General features: G+C 29.2%; 1 protein-coding gene and 1 long non-coding RNA gene across 4 annotated transcripts in view; one reads left to right on the top strand and one right to left on the bottom strand.

Moving 5' to 3' along the window:
• Window positions 1-24527, bottom strand: part of kdn (knockdown) — a 109241-nt gene that overhangs the window by 4959 nt on the left and 79755 nt on the right. The window contains exons 1-7 of one of the 3 annotated variants that reach the window (XM_067053155.1): window positions 17957-18164; window positions 6321-6482; window positions 6015-6215; window positions 5383-5574; window positions 3334-3533; window positions 2198-2330; window positions 1135-1338 (exon numbers count right to left, since the gene is read on the bottom strand). In XM_067053155.1, coding sequence (XP_066909256.1) covers window positions 1135-1338; window positions 2198-2330; window positions 3334-3533; window positions 5383-5574; window positions 6015-6215; window positions 6321-6323 — 933 coding nt within the window. In that variant the 5' untranslated portion in view covers window positions 6324-6482; window positions 17957-18164. Of the gene's footprint in view, window positions 1-1134; window positions 1339-2197; window positions 2331-3333; window positions 3534-5382; window positions 5575-6014; window positions 6216-6320; window positions 6483-15093; window positions 15254-17956; window positions 18165-24527 lie in introns of those variants that run through there. The other 2 variants (XM_014438680.3, XM_014438679.3) reach the window with 2 other exon arrangements.
• Window positions 10870-11595, top strand: LOC136797211 (uncharacterized). The gene is made up of 2 exons (XR_010845050.1): window positions 10870-11061; window positions 11220-11595. It is a non-coding gene; the product is annotated as an uncharacterized lncRNA (long non-coding RNA).

Below are 24527 nucleotides of genomic sequence, written 5' to 3'. Positions count from 1 at the left end.
ATAAATGAGGAGAAGATGGTTGGGGGTGCGGTCAATGAAAAACACAAATAAGTATGATTAACTTATTTTATAAAATAAGTTAATCATACTTATTTGTGTTTTTCATTGACCGCACCCCCAACCGAATTATACTATACTTTTGGAGCAGAAAAGTTGTTCATTTCTGAATAATCCTAACATTGGTAAATAATTTAAATTTTATTTATTTGAAATGAAATCACCAAATTTTTCATTTTTCATCATGTTGATTATAATTTCATTGAAATTTAATAATACTTTTTTATTAGTAAAAAAAATTATGTCCATGTCCTTTTGAGTTTAAAATTGTTCATAAGATGTACTACAATATGTTAATCAATCAGAGAACACTTAACAGAAATGAATTCAAAAAATGTATACAATAGTTGAATTGTTAAGAAGTAAAACAATTAGGCAATAAGATAAAAACTAAATAAAATTACAGAGCATGGGAACACAATTGAATACTAAAATAGTAAAAAAATGAATATATTTTTCGCTACCCAAATAACTGATTAAATAGCTGAATCTCTTTAATTGTAACTAGAATAAAATAAGAATTATGAAACATATGAAAACAACTATAAATACTACCATTCAATTAATAATGAATCAAATTAAATGATTATTCAATACTCTTTTATAATTTTGATGCTGACACCATCATTACTGGTTCTCTGAATGAAATTTCTCTAAAATTAAAATTAAAATAAACAGATTTTCTTTTGTCAAAATATGTTGAGTTGAAATGATAGCAACTAGAAAATATATCATAAAAGAAAAAAAACTGTACTACGACAACTAATAAAGGATCTTGGGTTTAGTACTAATTTTTGACCAAAGGATATGTAAAGAGGTGATTTTGCTAATTCCATACTCATCCTCCAGGTTTTTATTACACAAACCCAGCTCATTTAAGGATCAGATACCCACTTTATAGAGCCTGATCCTGCCTTAAGTCATTCCCAACATAACAGAATAAATAAATTATCTGCTAGAAGTTGCACTTGAAGTCGAGCTAAAGAATTAGGAGTTCTTAGCTTTCCTTATATCACAATTAAAAACTACATTATAATATCAAAAGATACTATCAAATTATCTAATTTGTATGCTCACCTTAAACATGGGGTCATTTGGGAGATTTTTTTGAGCAAACTCACGCTGACAAGTATACCTTGGATCAGTCTTTCTTAAGACGGCATGGCCATAACCTGGAATGACTTGTCCTGATTTTAATGTTTTCAGACAATACTCTTTTACTTTTTCATCAGGAGCATTTTCTCCAAGTTCTTTCAACATCTTTGTTAAGAATATTAAGACCTGAAAATGAAAAAAAAGGATTAGTGTAATGGAGGATTCCACTGTGATACTCACAATAATCATCAACTGCTAAGATCCTTAACAGAATAATAATAACAATGATAGGGGCTTAGCAGATCCGAAGGTTTGATGCCAATATCACCAATTGTTCTCTAAATAGATCTGTCCAGTGATGCCTGTCCATCCCCAAATCTATCAGATCGGTCTAATGAAATTTTAATTTTTAAGTTTCTGGACAGAAGGTGAGAGCTAAGCAATATCGAAATTGAAAAATAACAAGCACTTCGTTTTAGTTACCGTAGACCCTAAATACTTGAACCTATAAATAAATAGAAATTGCTCCCATTTCTACTGTAAACCATATTTTTTGTCCTATCTGTATTTATTTCAAGACCTAGTTCCTTACTAGATTTTATCAAAGTAGTGGACTTTAGTTTAATTGTTTCTTCATATTCCCCTAATAATACCAAACCATCAGCATACACAAGCACGGTTATTTTACAAACAATTATAAATAAGTCAAACCCTTTAGTTTTCAACCCTTTTGTATTGCACTCATGATAATACAAGAATATAGTGATAAAATTTTTAAAAAAGAGAACTTAATTTAAGAGATAAACCGAATGATAAAAAAAAATAAAGGATTTTCTTGATAATTACTTATAGATAAAAAAAAAAATGAGTTTAAAAAGATCATCCAAAATCAAGGTATTTCATCTGAATCAGAGCTATTTTGGCACTATGTCTATCAAATTACTGGACAAGCCAAACTGTTATAAAACATTCTGTCTCTCTGTATCTTCCTAAGAGAAATGATAATGGCTTATATTAACATAAAAATCAAATGAGTATTGTTTACCTCTTGATTAGCAAGACCATGTAGAGGGCCAGCTAGACCATTTATACCAGCAGCAAATGATAGGTAGGGATCTGAGAGAGCTGAGCCAACAAGATGAACAGTATGAGCAGAAACATTACCACCTTCATGATCACTAAAAAATTTAATAAAGTGTATTAATAATAAAAATATATATACTTAAATTGAGATATAATTATTCAATGTTCAATAAAAATAATATTTTAGTATGGAAATAAAAAAAATTAAAAGTTTTAAAGGATTAGAAAGAGATGAATTTTCACTCTATCGTGTTTCTGTTTTATTAATATATTATATTTTACACCTATCTATCCATTTTTATGAGTTTCACATAACGAGACTATAATTGGAATAAGTTTTAATTTATTGGGCAGGAAAGGTCAGATAAATTTGCTAGATAAAATCCTTAATCCATATAAACCAGCTCATAGAAGTCTGCAGCTCAGTAAGCAAGAAATTAAACCATCTATAGCCAATCCTCACTTCTGACTTGGGACAAAGGGACATTCCTTGAAAAATATTGATACTTAAGTTACATAAAAGTGCATTCTGAGGCATTTTGATATTGTTTAAACAATAATATATGCATGTTAAAATCTTTCAGCAAACATTAAAACAGCAGTTAAAGTAACAATAAAGCAGTTAAACAATGGTTCCCCATAACATATGAGATGCTGAACCATTTCTGTGGTCCATCCCAAAGGTTTTAGTGATCCACCTAAGTCGAGTCCAGTGGTTGGAAATCACTGATATAAAAAAAGCACAGACCAAAGGGGGAAAAACAATAATATAATATATATAATATATATAGTTTGCTTCTATAAAAATATTAACCCAAAATACACTGACCAAAAAATGTCTACATTGAATTTTCCAGCCAAAGCAACAAGTCATGTGGGAGCCACACAAGATATATTTTTTTTTAATTTAACCCAAAGAATATATAAAAATTGATAAAACATCATAGGTTTATTAGATACATATATAATATATTTAACATTAGACAAATATGATGTCACTATATCTAGCATACCCATTTGTACTTTAAGGAAATATACTATTTGATATGATATATTATTTTAATACATTACATATCTTCTATGCATATACTATTTTACCTGTGGATGGTGAGGTATAGCCTCATCAATTCAGTAAATTCCACTGAATCAAATCCACACATGCGGGTAAAGTTTTCAGACCAATCCTTAGAAGCATCAATGGCTCCAATTCCCTTTCCATCTTGATATGTGTTTCTGTAAATCATGGCTGCAATAACAGGCAACTTTGCAATAAGATTCATTGAGTCTTCATATACATACTGTAAAAGAATTAAGTAAAGATAACACAGCAACCACAATAGCTATATTTAATAAATACACAAACTATAGCAGAAAAGTAAAATCATTAAAATTCTCAAGTTTTTAAAAAAATACCTTTTGTATTTTTTAGACATATGAGTAATCCTTTAGCATCACAATATCAATGCACTAAATATTATAAATTCCTTGTTTTTTTTTTTTTCTTAAAACTTTTAATGAAATAATACAATCTGCCATACTTAGGAACAATAAGTGTTAGTGATGTAAGTACACAATCATACTATATATATATATAAACTAAAAATTTAGCGAATAATAAAAATAAAATAAAATAGATAAAAATAAAATTATATCAACATAGGCGGATAACTAAGTTAAATTGTAGAAAATAAGAAAACAACTGCGGTAAAAAATTAAAAGAAAATAAATAAAATTGTGAACACAATCATACCTATATACAATATTTGCAATCTTTCCAGGGAACCACGAATCAAGCCCTGCCACCACAATGTGGATGACAAGGCAGAAAATAAGAAAACTAAATCTATGATCTTCTCACTTTCCAACTTCCAAAAAAAGTTATTGTAATCCTCATCTACCTATACAATTGTATTCTACACACAACCCACTTCCTCTGGCAAGGAAACACTTCAAAATTATCCTTTTTCCTAAATCAGGTACACCTGTCAATAACATTTCATTCAATAGACCAATAAGGCTAGCACCAGATCCTATCAAAAATCTTTGAACAAATCCCACCCAAACGTAGACTACTTATACTAGATTCGCAAAAAATCCTTTCACCCCAATTTGGATTCCACTAAAACCTTTAGCTAGACAATAAGGTAACCTGAAGGAAGACTGCTTAAATGAACCATAATTTCCTGCCCCTAAGACAGCCTATCATTTTGATGTCAAAGCAGTAGTCTCCAAACCAACTGACATAGGTTCAACCACCCTGTGTCTTACAATGAAGTATTCAAGGTCGCACAGCTTGGATTAGTTTCACCCTGTATGTACTTTCCAAAAATTGGCACATCAGAACAAAATACAATCCCCTTCAAAAGCCACAATTTCTGACATACAAAATTGTACCACTCTTAATATCTTGTCCCGACAGTTTCAAGACTGTAAACGGGTTACTTTCTTCATATCCCACGAATACCAGCAACCAGTTCTTAATGCCAGAAGCTGCTAAAAACTGTTGTATAATAAAAACTAAGGTAATTAGCATTACCATACAAATTTTCTTTCTAGTGAATATTAAATATATAAAATGAATCATTTTGGCTTAAATGACTCATTATAAAATAAATAAAACACAGTAGAAAGAGCAAAGAGAAAATTTAATGTATAGGCCAAACAAAAGATAAAAACAGACTAGTTTTTGATTGATTAACTGTCAAACCTATTAGGACAAAAAATAAAAAAAGACACTATTTTTCAATGCCAGGAGTAACCTATAGAAAATTACCTGTTCTGATATTTAAAATTCACCTGTGTGAATAAAAACAAAATAAACACTTTTTAATAGATGTTTTAGTTTATTTATTTTCCACTACCCTATGCCTATTTAGTAATATGAGTGTTTCAAGCAGTAGGATGTGAAACGCACTTAAGACTTTGTAAGTGAAATAATATATAATGGGATGATATGTATCACTACACCAGTAAAACAATATACAATGTCAAAAAATGAACTATACACATATCTTCCTCTTTATAATTCTTAAATTTCTGTTACCAAGTGGCTTACATCTTTTGTTAGTCTTCTTGGTAGTTTAACATATATCAGTTACACATTAATTACATGTAAAAGTTTACAACTATAACTACAAAGGCACTTACTTCCCAATATTCACTCTTCTTAATACCCCTGTTATAGGCTTCTGCAAATTTGCTTTCAGTATTGCAGGCTGTAATAGCAGCAGAAAGTTGTGACATAGGGTGCACCTTTTGCGATGGTAGATTATTTAAAAGATTGACAACATGAGATGGAAGTTCAGCACGTTGTGCCCATTGCTTTGACAACCAGTCAACCTGTAAATAATGAAGATAAGAAAACAATATTAATATAGATTACTAAAGTATATCAATCTTCATGAAAAATAAAACAAAAAATTTTCACTAGTTATAATTTCAAGCAAAAATTGTTGAACCTTCAAAACCTCATCTAGATTACACCAGGATCCAAAGTCAGTCAAATAAAATATGTGACAAAAAGAAAGTCTACAAAGTGCATGTATGGAATCTGATAAAATTGGTATGGAATTGAGTAACAACTCAAATTTTGTAATAATACAAATATTAAAAAACACTTAATAGAAAATTAATCTTTTATAGTTTATAACTGATAAAACAAATATATTATAAAAACTGTCGAAATTTGAAGGTATGATATAAAATAAAACTTTCTTTAGAATATGAAAAGTATTTATGAAGAGCCTCCATGCATTTAAAAATTAAAAACAAAAACTGACCTGTGCTCTAGTTGGGATTTCACCAGTCATTAGAAGCCAAAATAGACCTTCAGGCTGTGGCTCTTTACCTCCATTGGGGCTCTTTGGAAGAAGTTTTTGGCATTCCGGAATAGAATAACCACGAAACCTAATACCTTCATTGGCATCCAGCACAGATGTTTCACAGACCAGACCTTTGATGCCACGCATACCACCATACATCTAAAAATTAAAAATACAAAACATGTTTCAGGGAAACCACCATATAGTCTATTAAAAGTCATTTTAAAGGGATATTCATGAACTGCAGAATAAATAAATACAAACCATATCAACTGTAACTTCACCAACTTTGGTTGAACCATGTTTTTTTCTGAAATTTTTAACTTTTTCAATTTCTTTGGGAATTTTGCTGGCAAGAATTCCTTTCAGATCTGTTGAGTCAGATGCAAGGCCTCGTATAACAGTGTTTGTAACATTTTGGAGCACCTAAAAAGAAACAAATAAATAATGAGTTTTAAAGTGCATTAATAAATCAACTTATAACTATTTTTTTGGTAAATATGTTTCTTACAAAGAACTTCATACACAATCAGAATAAAACTTTGAACTGTTAAGTTAGAAGTCAATACTTCTTGGAAACAAAAAAGTATGATCAGTTTATTTAACAACTTCATTGATAGAATCAAGAAAGTAGTTAACAGGCATCATGTTTCAAAATTATTAACATATACAGAATGAGTCAGTCAATCTTTCCACTTGGCAGGATCGTGTATGTGGCAACCAAAAACATCTTCAATTAACAAAATTGGTTTAAAATTATTGGCAATGTTTGAAGGAGAATATATATGTAATTAGTCATAATTAAAGTGTTTAAACAACAAAATACAGCAAGTTTATTTAATCAAAAACAGATTCAGAAAACATGGAGAAAAAAATGGAAAATGAAAACAAATGAATGAATGAAACAAGGATTTAAAAGTGGTAGCATAAACAGGAGAGTATCTCTTATAGACCCTGGCTATTAAATTTATTTCATTTGGTGATTAAACAATTAAGCTGATATAATTATTGTTTGGATTCTTGAAAATTAAATTTAAATAAATGTTAATTCCAAATCAAATATCAAAGGAACTGCTTTAATTTTTTATAAATTTAGCAATAAGTGAATAAAAAACAGTAAATGGATTTAGAAAAATACATAGTTGATTAGTTCCTATTCTTAAACTTCCATCATATCAATTAACTTTTCTTCTTTATTTGTCAACAGGTCCTAATAAAAAAAAATAGTTAAATGCTTAAAAAAAAATTATACCAAAACAGTGGCAAAATATTACTGCACCATTTTTTTTTTTATTATGCAATAAAACTTTTTATTAATTTCTAAAACTAGATACTGCAACAATGACATTATTTCAAAGTCTTTATCATAAAAACTTATGTAACTGCTGTCTGAATATTTAACACATTCAAGGTTGTGAAACTGGGAAAAATTAATATATGAATATAATGTAATGTTAGTTATCTGTTGAATAAAGCAATTATCCATTAGTTGGTAATTTACTAGTATAACCATTACTATTAATTAATTCATTTATGTAAATGAATTTACATACATAATGATATTAGTATAAATTAAGACAACTTTGTGAACAATTATTTAAAAAGACAAACAAAGGAAAGACTAGTAAAGAATTTGAGATTTTTAATGTTTAAAAAAAAATAAATAAATAAAAATAAAAATCTTCATACAACTAAGGAGGATTAAAAAATTTTGTTTTCTAGGATAATTTTTTTTTATATTAAGACAAACATTTACTTATAGGAATTTTATCAATATCCATACTTAACCTAAAAAAAAAAAAAAAACAGAAATCTACAGAAGACCTAAATACTTAAACTCTAAAATATTGGTTATTCCTTCATTGAGTTTATAAATAAATAAATAACCACATAGGTTTGTAATTACAATATATTCATTACATAAAAACTTTTTCAATGGAAAAACACAAATATGAGAAACAAACATCATTGAAAACAATAACTAATTGATATTAAAAACATGAGATGGTCGAGGGTGCAATAAGCAATGATACACAAAGAAGAAAAACTTATTTGTGCCAACTGAATAATTTCAATGTGGACTAAATTTCAGACCTTCCTCAGGGATTCATCGTAAATAATTCTCAATTGAGACTTATAAAATAAATTTAACTTCTTATGTAATAAACAAATACATTTTCTTTTATCATTAAAATAAACTATTTTATTAAACAACTTTTTCTTATATTATTAATAATATTCACTGTAAATAGTTCAATTCCCAATATCTATTTGCTGTTCATGGTAATGGTTAATATTTTTTGTTTTTATTTGGCAAGAGAGTTAAAATATAACTTCAATATATAATTATTTTTTTCAAATATATTAATAAAGGGAATGGTCGAATATTTGTCCACAATAAACTTTTCGATTACTGGACTGATTTACATGCTGTTTTTTTTTCAAAATGTTCCCTTTCATTATCTGGTTTAAAGATAATGAAATCCCCGAATTCTCAAGTAGAAGAAAAGTTATGAACAAAATTAAACATTTTCAGATTGTAGATCAGAAAGTATACTTCTTCATGGTTACTGTACACCAATTGATTCTTCTCTTTCCGAAAAATAGGAAAAAAATATTACTGACTCTATTAAGCTATATTATATCTACAAAAACATAATGTGGCTGGGGGTAAAGTAGGTACACAAATCATATTCATTTTTAGTGTCATCTCAAACTGCTAAATGCTATTTTACAAGGAAATTCAAAATTGGAAAATTTTCACCTTGATTTATTCGTAGAATTTGCTTTTTTTATGTGACTATTGTTCATATAATTGTTTTTAACACCTCTGCATTTTATCTAATATCTATGTCAATAGAACCATTGGAAAGCTGACTGCCCTTTTAATCCACATTAACAAAAGTTAGATTTAATGCCCTTATAAGGGAAAAATATTGATTATAAATTAAGACAAAATTTTAAACATTTTATTTTATATCTTCAGTTCTAATTTGTTCAATTAGATCTAGTTTGTACACTACTAAAGCCCTAAATCACATTCCAGTATGGCGTAGAGTCGTGTTGAAGTTATTCCAATTTTTAAGATGTTTCAAAAGAAATTAAAAATCAAAGTATGGCCAAAATTTTGGGCAATTTTATTTTCTAATTTTTTCAAAAATTTGAATTTTAAGGGTTTATTGAGGTGCTAAACAAGAATATCAACTTAGATTTTTTCACTCTTAAAAAATATTTTATCACACTTTGTGGTCTGAATTTTTTCAATATAGTACTAATATTGAAGTATAGTTGTTCTTCAAAAACTATTTATATTGTATGTAGTGCATACATGGCAATACCATAGATAATCAAATAATCTAAACGAATAAGAAATTACCTAAATTGAACCAGTATTAACAATGATATGGCAAAGTTAGCTGTTAGCATTTTGTGGCATCTACACTTTGAGATATTTGTCGGCTGACCAACAGCACATATTACATTTTCATTCTTTACCACATGTATTGTAATGTTTAATTTTAACTAAATACAATAATTTATAACAAACTATCAACTGTGTTCATTAAACCATGTACATCCTCAGATCAACTTATTTGTGTATCATTACCAACCATATCCCAGACCATCTCCTCATAGTGAATCCCTGGTCAACAATAAACACCTAGATATCAAATATAAAAATAATAGGACTATATGGTGCTAGACATTAAAAACAGATTTTTACTTATTTACATTTCATAAAAAACATTTTAATATAAAAGAAGATTATAAACAATTTTAAGCCAACAAATTAAAAAAAACTTATAGGTAATTTAGTGGTAATGGGAATCGGGTAGATTAAACTATGGCCTATGTTGTATTTCCCACAGTAATCCCAATATTTCAGAAAGACCAAGTCAGTTTTCTTAATGCAATCCATAAATGCAAAAACAATTACCTACTCCAAGTTCTTCTGAGCTGTAAAAGTCAAATAACATTTTTTTAATTTTTATTAAATTTCCAATACATCATAATAAAACTGCATTGTTAAAAACATTGAAGAAATATTAAAATAAATCAAAATATTTTACCGGTCTCTGGATAATGCATAACAAACAGCAAAGAAATAACGAAACAATTAAAATGGGACTGACTAATGCAATCATTGATAATAAGCAATGGAGTATAAAATCACTACAATTTAGATATATAACTGTTTTCCATCATGATTCATATTGCTCAAAAGATAAACATTTTAAAATAATGCTAGAACTGAATTAGGATAAATATTCTTTTATTTAAATTTTTCACATGTTTTTAACCAGTGGTGAAAAATTTACCAAGTAAAATAAGCATTCACCGCTAAATTACAAGATTATTTAATCACATGTATTAAATAGATTGATACTAAAATTAAGGCAACCAGGATTCTCTTCTCCAAATATTTTTAATTACAAGGTCAAAATTTGCATACAAATAGATGAAATAATTATTAAAAGCCATGAGTAATTAAATACAAGTAAATTACTTAGTAATGCAATAATAAACATTTAATTCTAACTTCTTCTTTTGAAACTAATACCAGATAACAAATATATATCAATTTTTGTGCAGTTAATGATACAAAAACTGAGTTAAACTGAAAGTTCCTCTAAAACAGTTCAATTTAACTTCAAATTGGGTAAAGTACAGATAACAATGCAATCAATTTATATGATAATTAAAAAATATTCAAATCATACATTCATTTTAAAAAAGGTATTAATGCAACCAAATCATTTATATGTACTTCATATGTTACCATTCAAATCAATTCATATGTTAAAAATAAGAAGATATTAACATAACCTTTAAAGTGGCAGAAGCCCTTTAATTATTGATAGTAGTTATTTTCAATAAAAACCATAGAATGACTCAAGTATGTTATTAGTTGAACACATAAGTTTTGCTTTATTTTTAGAAGAGGGATATTCGAGTTGGATTTAGCAATGTGACAATTGTTGTAAATCCTACAGGCTAACTTAAGGTAAATTATTTGAATAATTTTATTAGAATATGAATCATACATAAAAAACCAACAACTGATAGCTCATATAGATGCCCTTAAGAGAAAACTAGCGGATACACTCAACAATATCATACAGGAGACTCTACAAAAACTGTTTCACATTTCAATGATTCTAGGAGAAATATTACACCTTGGTGGCAAAGCAGTAGAATGATAAAGAGTTATCTGAAGTCAATGAAGAATTAACTGATTCAGCAAAAAAAAACTGCAAAGATAACCGAACGAAGATTAGAAAATGATATGAAATAAATAATAGAATACTTTATCACTATGATGAAAAAGATTAAGGTTAAAATGAGTTGTACTAAACAGCATGGAAAACAAAATGAAATAAAAATCAATCTATATTCTGGGACACTTGGTTCCCTAAGAATAATAATTTGGAATAATTTTAGCAGCTTTTGTCTGGTTACATTAACTTATTTGAAACATATTTAAATAAATTATTACAGTATTTACATAAAATAAACAATGAACAAAGATACATATTTATCCATGCTTATATTGTTTTCAATTATTCACAAGTTAATAGAAGTGTGATAGTCAGGGAGATAGATATAGTAGTAAACTATAGACAAAATATTATTTTTTTGTAAATCAATTCAATCAACACACACAAATCAAAATAACACTTCAATTAAATCATCTGTTTTATCTACAGTTTAGTACAGATATATGATTGGTATTAGAATGATTTTAGGAGAATGTTTTATGGATGGATATGGGTAAGGAGTTCCAAATTAGGTAGCTCGAATAGCAGGATTTTTCAAAAAAGGCAGTTCTATGGGTAGAGATATAAAGATCAGTAGGTTGGGATCTTGTGTTTAGCATGTGAATGGATAAACATGGGGTGAAGAGGTTAATGATATAGGAAGGCTTTCTGATTTGAAATATAAATGTGCCAATGAGGTATTCTTTCCGGATCCTGGAATAGAGCCCACTTTGAGCGGAATAGTAGTGAAAGATATCAGAACGCCTGGGAATACCGAAAATGAATCATATAAAGCAGTTCATTAGTCTTTTTAGCCTCATTTCCTGTTCAATGGATAGTCTTCTATATACTAAGAATCCGTAGTCAAAATGTAGGGAAAAAAAGAGGATACTAGAAGAGTATAAATTTCATGAGCTACTCCAAATTAAGGCCAATTTGTTGCAGTTTGGCTGAACTATTCATATGATCATATATTAGTTTAAAAACCATAACATAAATTGACATTTTTTGTAATAGATGAGGTTTAGGTAATAGCATCCAGAAGTTCTTAAAAAATCTGAGTATAAATTGTTGGATGATCGCAATGCTTTATGGACAGAAACTAATGAGCAACCATTAATACCTTTTTATGAAAGTAAAAAAATAAGTTCAAAAGGTTAAAATATAAACTTCTTAATTAGAAATACTATACAAATAAAGGGTTTTAAAGACATATTATAAAAAATAAATAAATAAAATAATAGAATAAAGCTGCACTAAAAAGGAAAAAAAATTCTATTAAATGGCCAAATTGAATGAAAATTAAATCAATAGATTGCTCATAGTTAATCCAATAGGACACAATTAATTTAACAACAAATTGCTTATTAATATAAATTATCTCGAACAATGCAAAAAACAAAAAAAAAAAAAGAAGCAGATAATTAAGTGATAGTGTAGTTGATAACAGTTTATAGAATGGTTTAGTTTTATTTCCTATCTTAGCACTAGTTTGATATTTTTATACTTAACACACTTTTAAAGTTTTTTCTAACATTTTTAGTTAATTCAAATATCAAAGATTTTTTAACATACTAATTTATTCATTTTGTAAGAGAATGGATATAAAAAATATCACTTATACAAAAAAAAAAAAATTAGAACTTTATTGAAATTCCATTTAAAAAATCTAATGGCTTCCATTTCAAAATTATTCTGTTTAAAGGACAAGGCCTGTGAATGACCAAATAGTCAATATGCAAGGTCATTAATTACATAATTGGCCTACATTTAATAGAAATTGTCTTAGTTTAATATGAATTAAGAGAAAGTTGAAAAAATTGTTGTTTAATAAAATTTATAACTACTACTATGACAAATATTTGTTATTTTAATTCATGAAGTTGTAACGAATTATGATTAGATTTTTTTTCTTTAATTGTTTAATTTAACACATAAGTTTCAAGGAAGGCATTAAAAACATTTTTTTAAAGCAGTACAACTTTTGATATTTGTGAAGGAACATTTTCTGAGATCAAATTAGCTTACTAAATTTGTAACTTCTCCATTAATTGAGAGAGCATAACATTAAAAAACTAAATAAAAACACTAAGCAAACTTAATACTCATTTTTTTTATTACTACAAATCTAATTTAAACTGAAAATAATTCATTGGCAAATAAAGCTAATATTTTCAGACTTTTATCAACTAATATATTCTCAAGTGATCATAGTTTAACTATTGTTCCCAAAAGTAAGAATTAGTAACAATAAAGAGGAATGGAATAAATAGATAAGCTTTTCCTGCCATGACCTAAAGATTAAAATAACAAGGGGTTAATAGTTTTAACTTTATGATTTTTTTTTTTAATTCCTCATTCCAAGGTTCAAAGTAAGATGAAATATCACATAATAACTTCGTCTGATAGAGAAAATTAAATCTGTAAATAAAGTTTTCTTTACATTTAAGTGAATCAACTAATCATACATAAATAATTTAAATGAAAAAAAAAAATAGTGACATTCACACTATCTCATATATTTATAAATTTATTACATAATTACAAGTCCTTTCAAACAATGTCAAGGCAACAGAGAATTAATTTTAAAAAACCTATACATTAACAATAATAAACTGAATAAAATTTAATGATTGAAATGTCTTTGGATACAAATCAAGAAGAGAACAAAAATAGCCAACTGAGCACAAATAGTTCAGGCCTTGGCACGTATTTTTTTTCAACTTCGGTCAAGTAAGCATAAATATTCCATTCACATAAACCAAGAGCTATAATTGTCCCTATGATTGGAAATAAAACAGATTATTATTATGGTTTACAATAATTATTTAGTCAAGCACATTAGACAGGCATTACTCAGAGAAGGAAAAGTGAAACAAAAAAGTCATTATAGAAAGGAAAATAAACTTCAATCAAATACTATAAAAGAAAATCAATCAAGTTTTTAAAATAAAAAGGTTGAAAATTAGCAGCATGCAAATAATTAATCGGTGGTTACAATTTAAACCTAAAGCTAGTCAATTATTGTCTGGATTGATAACAATTAAGAAACACACCCAATACAGAGATACAGTTCACATATAAATTATTTTAATATGGGCTATAATAGGGATTAAAGTAAGTTTCAGAAAATTTAACAGATATAATGGTTGATAATTAAGCATATTCGGATAAGAACATAACATTCTAAAAGTGAAAAATTCTCCTTTGATGAATCAAAAACATTTAAACCAATTACAAAGAACTTTTAAATGAAAACATTAATGAGACAGCCTGAGGAACGATATAGAGTAAGCGTAACTTCCATGATATTTAACAAAAGAAATAAATTTTATTAGTACTTCTGATAAAAAATAAATAAATAATCACAAAATCGAAAAATGTCTTCTGAGAAAAGAAAGTTATAATAATATGATCTTGTAAGAGATGTAAAATTTTAACAAATGGGATACGTATGGAATATTTCTTGCTTAAAAGAGGTCAAAAATGAATAATTATGTTTAATTTGGCAGTCTTAAAATAAATTTATAAAATGAAAACCAAAAATTCAAATACACTTCAAAATCAAGGAATTATAAATTCATAGAAAAAACTATACATAAACAAAAAACACAAAAATTATAGTTTAAATATTTTTAAAAAACAAAAAATACATTAACATAGTGATAATAATAATAAATAACCCATTGTTGAGGTTATACTTTATCGATTAGAGCGGGGAATGGAAAAATGCACACCTAATCAAGTAATAAATCGAAAAACATATAATAATAAATTACCTGACTAGCTTCTGGAAGTTTGGAGGTAGAAACTCTAAAAAGAGCCATTTAAATTCTAAATTATAGACCGACTTATGGGATGGCAAAAGGTGCACCACAAGGAGTTACAGCGAAAAGGTGGGAGATCCGCGAATGCGGCAGTTCGAAAAACTAGCCAAGGAGAGTACCCTTTAATCAGTTGTAATCTGCGTTTGTGCTGAGCTCTACCGCCATCAGCAGGAACTACTGATTCACATCACGTTCCTTTTAGTCCAGTCAAAATACATATAAATTCTGCTTTTGCTTACTTTAAATCCGACATAATTATTATTTATACACTTGTTTCGTGGTGTCTATTAAAGGTAATATCAAAAGTCCTGATGATCAGAGAGTGAGCTGAAATCAGGAACTCAAAAACAGGCATCTTTTTTTTGGAATTCGAAAACGGCCAACACTATCAAAAACCTTTTTATAATCAAAATGAAACAGCATTAAAAACTCTGTAAGAATTCTGTTTTGTGCTTCGGATAATTTGGACAAAACTAATAAAATTTGGATATTTTTGAAAATTTGTTCAATCAAATGTTTTGCCTATACTCATATTAACGGACTTATATGTCTTTAACTGTAACCTACATGATAAACATGCTAAGAACCAATTTTCTATTGGAGAGGTATAGGTATCTTACAATCGGTCAAGGGCAATCACTTTGGGTTTCCTTTGTAAATGACGCCATTGAATTCCTTTCCACGTCAAGTCTTTGCACTCACTATACTAAGATTAAGATTTTAGAAAGAAATAGAGGAACCCTTAAAATCTTCAATGTGTGCCGTAAAGCATGGTAGTTTCGTGAATGGCCAAGAAACATTTTATATTTCGATAAGTATGATTGGTGTGCTATGAATTGTGAGTGTTTTAAGTTTTGAAAAATATTTTATGACGAATCGGTTGTTGGTGTCTCTATTGCTGTTGAAAGGGGCAAAGGGAGCATTTTGTGAAGCGAAGAATGGCGGCTGTAAAGCCTCAGTCGTAAGGCAAACAGCAATCCAGTCCTTTTTACTGATCCAGTTACTGATTCACACCATCTACAAAAGAACTACACTAAAGATAGTTTTGCAGCTGCTGTAAAGTAGCATCTGATTAACAAATAAAGAGGAAAATAAACCAATGGGTTGGTGCTAGATCGTATTTGAGGTGCGTAGCATCCAGTTAATAGGTGCAGTTATACGCCCAATCCATAAACGAAATAATATGTAGAGATCACATAATTGGACTAATTTAGTCACTGCTGACGGAATCCATTGTTATGATTGCTACTAGGACATTATTAAGTCATGAAAAACAGCAGGAGAAACTGATTATAATGAAGATGCAATAAAAGAAATTCGTCCTTTACTTGCAAAAAAGATGGGTACCAATTTTCGCTTATAGAATTGTACTACATTTTTCATCCACAATATGAGTGGTTGTAATATTACTTTTTCTTCTGCTAGTAAAGGAAAAGAAACATCCTCCAAACTAATGAAGGAGCATCAATACCTGTTCTATCTTGCTATTGTGTTAAAAAGTTCAGTTTCTAAAAATAAGACTGTTGCAGAAATTCACTTAAAGAGCATCCTCGACATAATTTTCCCTAATCATGTATTAATTAATAAAATCAATGTATAAGGTAATATTGTATGATATTCCTACACTGCTTTCAACTCAGAGAGCGGCGAGGCAGTACGCTAACCTTGTTAACCACCAGATTTAGCTGTGACAGGAGAATAAATTACCATCTGAAGAATTAAGGATCAAAATCCAAACAGGCCCATTTGAAACCCATTTAAACCAAGGAACCTATCGCACCTGAGGGAGTTTTGCGCCAAGTTACATTTTTGGAGATGCATAACAGAATGTGAAACCAAGTGTGGATGCAGAAAAAAAGCAAATCGCTGCAAATCAGTTTGTTAAAACTATGTTGGTGGCTACACCAATAGGATCCCTCTTGAAAATGAGGAAAAGATGGAATAAATCGACACCTCAATTACTTAGAAATAAATAGGAAAATAAAATCTATTTAATATAAAATATTTTTGTAAGGTACCAACACATTTTCTAGAGAATTGGATTCTCAAAAAAATTGGTTCTGTGCATTTTTAGCATTAAAGGCACGTTCACGACATAAAAGTCCGTTAATGTGTAAGAAAACATTGGTAAAACAAATTTTCAAAACTAAGCTATTTTTCAAGTGATATTATATCGAAAGTTATTAAATGGACAAAACAGATGAATAGTTCGTAGCGAATGTCATCAAGAATATCCTATCAAGGAAGATCTTTAATATAAGCTATTGGGATAAAATAATAAAATCTTAATTTCCAAAACACATAATTTACAGGTTAAGAGAGTATTTTTAAAAAGAGTTTTAATATAAAAATGTTTTTGCTGTTTCAAAGTATTTTTTTAAATAAAAATAAAACAATTTGCTTGTTCTTTCGGTTTTTTTTTCGAGTTACTGGTTCTGGCTCAGTTTCAATTCATTAGGGATTCCGATATTACTTTTACTATACATCACTAAACAAGAGTACAAAACAAGAATTGTATCGGATTTAATTTAAGCAGGTACCTTGATTTGCCTGTAGTATTCAGACATAAACAAATTTAATTTTAAACAAACACAGAAGCACAATAATAAAAAAAGATAATTTGGCCAAATTTCGTAAGTCTGAATCTCACTAAAATCAGATATTTAAAAAAATGGGTGAAATAAAATAAGCAAAAACAGAAATTATATACTCATTGTATATATCAATATCTAAAGAAACGTTTATCTACGATTTATAAAAATATAATTGATTATTTTTATCGCTCTTACATTACGAATATTTATTATTTACCTACTTTTTTCTGCTGGTTGGCCAAAGGCCTGTTGCTGTTACAAATTAAAAAAATGTTGATGAAGTTTATACTTTAGTTCCAAGTTCAGACTTAGTTTGCTCCAGCATCTTCCTTCAATGAGTCTCAATGGAGTACAGCTACACACTTTTATTTCCCATACCATAGATAATCCTTGGGACAGTAAGCACTAGTCTATTTGCTACGTACAGCGTATTTTTGTCTTAATTGGTTTTTGTTATATTTAATTGTTTCTATAAAGATCATAAAAATACCCGGATAAAAATCCAGATTACATTCTAATGATCATTACAGGTGTAAGAGATCATATGTTGTTATCTAAAAAGATTATTGTAAATTGTAGATACAATTAAGTAATTTACATAACAAATAAAAAATTTCATTCAGTGAAACGTTTTCTATTTAAATTATTCTATCGTATAATCAGTGAAGTTGCTAAGTGACGTTGGGGCTATGTTGGAAACTTCACAAGATACATTGCAGCTGTTAGTTGTGACTCTTCTGGTACCTAATACTGTACAGCAGGTTCCAATTTTCCTGGGTTGAGAACAATCAGTTCTCCGTCGTCAGTGGACCACACTGGAACAGACCAGATAAATCGGGTAATGAGTAAGACGAGAAACCAGTTTCTCTGCCAGGGCGGTCCAATCAGATTATGAGATTTTCCTCACCGTTCGCGACGCCCACACCGCACTACGCGATAATTTCTTTCGAACCAGGAGGGCGAAACTCCTGACTTATCTGGTCTGGTTCGATCGTCTAAAATAATCTTAAAAAGAGCAAATCTAGACTTCCACACTTTGCATTTTGCAGATTTATCACAAAAATCTCAGAATAATGACCAATTGCCATCAACCCACATCCCATTCGTTTATAAAAAACTTTTGAGAAAACCTTATTAAGTACTCAACACAACTTCAGCAAGAACAAAAGCAAGGCATCATACATATGTTTTCATATACATCACAAAAAGTAATACAACAAAATACAGTTAAGGAATCCAGAAAAAAAATTCATTATGTTCACAAAGATGTGAAATAGTCCATTCTAGTTCTCAACTCCACACATATCTACTGGACACTAGAATTGAAACTATATTTCTTGGGCGATTTAGATGTCTCGCAGGCTTTTGATAGGGTGTGGCTACTTTTCAAATTGAAACCGGACACTCACAAACTTGATATCTGATCATTCAATTTTAAGTTACCTCTCTTTAAAAGGTACTCGGGATTACATCCATCAAAATTACCTTAGTAGAAGTCATTCGTGAATTAATTCTTGCCCCTTTTTTGTAATAATATTGTTACGGCGGGTAGGGGTTCAGAAGAAACCTTTACTAGCCCAACCGTGAAAAGAAAAGAAATGGTCGAATTTTGTTATTTTTTATTTTCAAACAAGTAAACATAATTAAAGAAACCAAAAAACATATAAACTAGAAGAAAAAAAAAGAAAGCTTAACAATATTACAAAATGAAATTAATCGAACACAAAAAATATACAAACTAGAAAAAAAATAAATCTTAGAACTATTACAAAATTAAATTAATTAGACAAAAAGAGAGAAAAAAAGTCTTATTTCACCGGTGATTGGTGGGGCCCCTGTTGAGGTTTCTCTGAGAGGATGTTCTCGCGGAAGTAGGAACGTAAGGGACGTACGTCCGCCCGCCCCGCCCTCCTGGAGGATGAGTCGAAGTCCGCCCGCCGTGACTAAGATGATTCAGCTGTCGAAGATGAAGGAGACGATACGTGTGTGCGGTGAGACGTTAAGAAGTAGTCTGTGTGTTTGCAGTATAAAAAACAACAGAGAGCGGATTTGTTTTGTTTTTTATATCGTATGTCACATAGTCGATTACCGATCATATGTTGGCCGCAACAAATATTATTTTTTACTTAAGATCTGCCGACAAACTGTTAAGTTATCTGCTACATACAACGATGTACTGCGTCTCTACGATACAACTTCATTACGACATATTTGTAGAAAAATACGTAATATATAAGTTCATAGAGTTAATTTTCATTTATGGTGGCACATACTCACAAGGTATGAATTTGATTTTACCTACAGTGAATAAAATAATTATTTATATAAATAGTTTTTTTTTTGGGAGGGTAGAGAAGAGGAGGTGGAAATACGTTTAATAATTTCTTCTTCATAAATTAACTGATAAATATTGTAAAAAACAATATTCTGTATTCCGTTTTACAAGTGAAAAACCGTACAATCTACTATTAACGGCCAATTCGTTAATTTACATGAAAAAATATTCTGAACAATAGGATTTCTAATAAATTGTTAAAACACATAGTTTTCACGTAATAAGTAATCCTAATCCAAATAAATCTAACCTAGTGAGCTAAATGATGTGTATAAAAAAAAATTCCACCAAATCAGACAGTAAATCAACAGAATCAGGTTCAACAAAGATGAAATATACTAACTACAAGTATGAGTTACCCGTATAATAATATACCGGTATCTTAATATAGTATAACATAGTATAGTATATACAATATGGTACTTATACAGTATAGTATAATATAAGTTCACGTTAGTCCGAAACAACATTGAATGAAATTCTTTGAAAGGTGGTTATATAACGAAAGTGGATTTTCCGCATTAACGATAAGATTGAGGTGTCTCACTTTTTAGTTGAAGCTGATATCGCTGCTTTTCTTCAATAGTGGCACATCTGAAAAAAGTTTTTTTTTTGTTTGACGTATTCCGTAAATCGTACCGTCGGCTAGGGTAACCTTGTAATAGCACTCACTACCTTGGGCTTTGGGTTAATCGGTAAGACACCAGTGGAGAAAGTAACCCCGGTATACGGAAATTATTTATAGTGCAAATATATACATTTCCCACTCAAAAATCAAAAAAACATTTTTTAGGAATAAATACCAGAGAACGCGAAGAGGAGATGGTTCTGACTCCCGGTTCTAAAGTGTATAGTTTATATTTTGTCCTATTAAAGTTAATGAATTTCCACATGTATCAGTAATGGTTTACTTCTTGGCATAATTACAAGATCAAAGTATGTCCACTCTAGTTATGACGGGACGGAAATTTCAAGATAGTAGTCAATGGGCCCATGTAAAGTACTTTTTCATCACTACAAAACAACAGGAGAAGAAGCTATAATGATAGTCCGATGACATATCTTCAGAGAACTATTTTAACTTCATCAATCGTAGTCAGCCAATGTTTCAACGTCTGCTGATCACATTCCTAGGCCTTTTTTTGATAGATACGAAACTTATGGACAGTTTTAATACTAAATTACAATGTCTGCTCCTTTTCAGTATCATATGTGTAATGTACGCTGACATTGTTCAAAGATTATATATGGTAATGAATAGTATATCGTCACTTAAACTATAATACTCCAAAGAAAACTCTGCATAATTAAAAAAAATATTTCTCTTCACACTTACATACGCACCTATTAAATGCAAGATTGAAGGTCAGCAGATTGCCTGACGATAACAATTATTAACATATGACATGAGATGCATGAGACCCAGGTGCCTCTATTTCCTCTTGTTAGTTTCTTCCTTGTGTGCTCAGTCATGACAATTTTGGCGTTTGTCCTGTAAGCGTGATTTAGCGTCCAAGCAGTTTTAACGAAAACGGTAGCAATAAGTTCGTATGTGTCCGGTGGCCGTTAGAATTGGTAAGTAAGTCTAGTTATTAACGAAAAATAATGCTTCGGTGTCAAGTGGTAGTGTTTCGGTTCGGAAAGAATAATATTAAAATACTGCAGTTTCCTGTGAGCTTGGTTAGTGATATCGAGAATTTGTAGTGCATATGTCAAAACTGGTTTTAATAACTACATGTGTATGCACGATGTTTGTCTAGTTTTAAATTTCGAGTTGGGTCTTAATCGTGAGTGTATGAGTATTGAAGTTCATCAGTAAAGTACAAGTATTGAAATCGTATTGTTGATTTTTTACAAGGTGTCACAGCTTAAGCGAAAATGCATAATTATCTACAAAATAATTAAACTGGATTTAGTGAATGACACAATTCTTCTTTACTAAAATACAATTATTTATTTCATATCATCAGCAACGTTTCGGGAGATTTCCCCCATCTTCAGGCTGTTGATAACAAAAGCCTATATATAACATATAATTTTCTCCTTTATTGTCATTCTTGCTAATATATAATAATATTAATGTCATTTAATGAATAAAACTTGTTACTAGTCATACATTTTAGAAGAATAATTATTATAATATTAGGAGAATATTATCAATTATCAGATTAATATTATCAATTATCAGATTAATATTATCAATTAAGAATAAAATCCAGTTTATTCCCATAAGACTCTTCCAGTAAAAATATCATAAGTTTACAAAATAATATTTTAATATCATATTAAATAATATCAGCCCTAACATAACTTGAGAGCGTATTTGAAGACAAAGAGAGGATTGACGAAGATAGTTCTTCTGATTTTTAAGAAATCATATCAATCAATTCAATAAATCGTCTAACCACAAATTTATTAACTACAAAAATATATACATATATAATGCGATTGGGAAACAGCGAAAATATTACGAACTTTTTTTACTAGATTAAACTTTTTATTCACGAATTCTTTGAACAAGGCTGAATAAGATACCTTGTATGAGGACGCTGAATCTACAACTATCATACGGAGATAGAAAGCGAAGAATTGTGTTCTGAGCGAAAGTTATGCAATATTGGATAAAACAACTATAGAGTGATAAATAGTTTTGAATTATGAAATACCTTCAAATCAAGCACATGGTGCTCTCATACTTGATGTATTTGATAAGAAGGAAGAAGTATATATTTATATTTTACTTAACTTTAAAAATATAATTAAATCTAAAATCAAATTATTTTCTATTAACTTTAAAAATCAATTTCAGTTAAATTTAGGGATATTACTGGTATCTAATACGCTATAATAAACATATTTTTGAGTTTATGACTGTTTCAACTTCTGGAACATACAAATTAGTTTGGTAAATAATAAACTAGTAAGTTTCCTGTACGTTGATGTAATAGATTTAATTTATTCGTCGGTACCCGGTAAAATGGTTATAATTAAAATTGCATTCGAAAAATACATCAATCAGGTTCAATGATGTACCTTGCTCTTTAATGTTGGGTCAGGTAATTGGAAAAACCGAGAACCGTCACTCAACGCAGGATAAAGATGCTTTTTCAAGGCTAAAGCAGTTTTTTCCGCAAACCATGAACAAAATTTGTGATAATGTTTAAGAGGTAATAAGGAAACTATGGAGAGAGCTAATAAGGAAACTTTGGGAAGAGAAAATGAAAGCTCTGAATGGGAAAGGTTTTGCAAAAATAAGAGCCTTGATAGAGCTATTTACGTTCAATTGTATTCGAGTTACAGCTTTTTAAAAAGCAACATTTCATAAAAAAAAATGTACTGAAAGTAGTAAGTGAATTTATTTTGAGAAATCTATATCACAAAAACCATTCCACGTTCTGATGTCTATTAGCACTCAATATAAAGCTAGTTTAATGGACTATAAAGTAGTTTATAACGTTTATCTTTTAGGGGTAGTAGTTTTCATATTTGCTAAAATAAATTGATTTATAGTTGTTCGGACAAATTTTCATGTGCAAAATTTATATTCATATGCGAATATCATAGAAACTACTACCCCTAAAAAGGAAAGTGTTATTGACTATATTACAGTAAGTTAAATTTCCTTTATTTTTAATACTGGCAGAAATGTCTTATGGTTTCACAGATATATTTTTCCAAAAATCCAACATTTTATCCGAACAACTAGAAATTAACATTCTGTTAATTTATTTTGTCAAATATCATAAAAACTTCTACTCATGCAATGATAAACGTCATTCGGAGCTCCATGTCTTTAAAACTATTTACAACACTAGAAAACCAAATAGAACATTTAAAGTAGAGTAAATATCATAAACTATGAGCCCTGATAGAGCTGTTTAGAGTCTAATAGTTCCCAAGATCTGTTTTTTTTTTTAAAAAGCAACATTTTATAAAACAATATAACGAAAAATCAGTAGTTAGTGAATTTATTTAGGTAAATCTATAGCTCAGGAATCTCGAGACGTCCAGATATCTGCCAGGACTCAAATTAGAGCTAGCTCAATGTACTATTAAATAGTTAATTACATTTATCTTCGTAGGAATGATAGTTTTCATCATTATTGCTGAAATAAATTGACTTCCAGTTGTTCAGGCAAAATTTCATGAACACTACTTCCTCTTCGAAGATAAACATTAAAAACTATTTTATAAAACATGCAACCAGCTTTAATTTGAGTGCGAGCGGACATCTGGACGTCTAATGGTTCCTGAGATATTTTTTTTCATAAATCAAAATTTGTATCCCAACAATTAAGAAATCAACATTTTGTGAATTTATTTTGTCGAATATCATGACAAGCACTCCTCCTACGAAGATAAGCATTACAAACTACTTCATAGTATATTAGGCTAGCTTTAATTTGAGTGCTAATAGACATTTGTCTCTCACTAGAAAACAAACTACTAATTTATAA

The sequence above is a fragment of the Halyomorpha halys genome, unplaced genomic scaffold (genome assembly GCF_000696795.3).
Source record: "Halyomorpha halys isolate HHAL.00 unplaced genomic scaffold, Hhal_1.1 Scaffold64.1, whole genome shotgun sequence".
NCBI lineage: Eukaryota > Metazoa > Arthropoda > Insecta > Hemiptera > Pentatomidae > Halyomorpha > Halyomorpha halys.
Note: the sequence above shows the minus strand (reverse complement) of the source record. Positions and strands in the feature narration are given on the sequence as shown.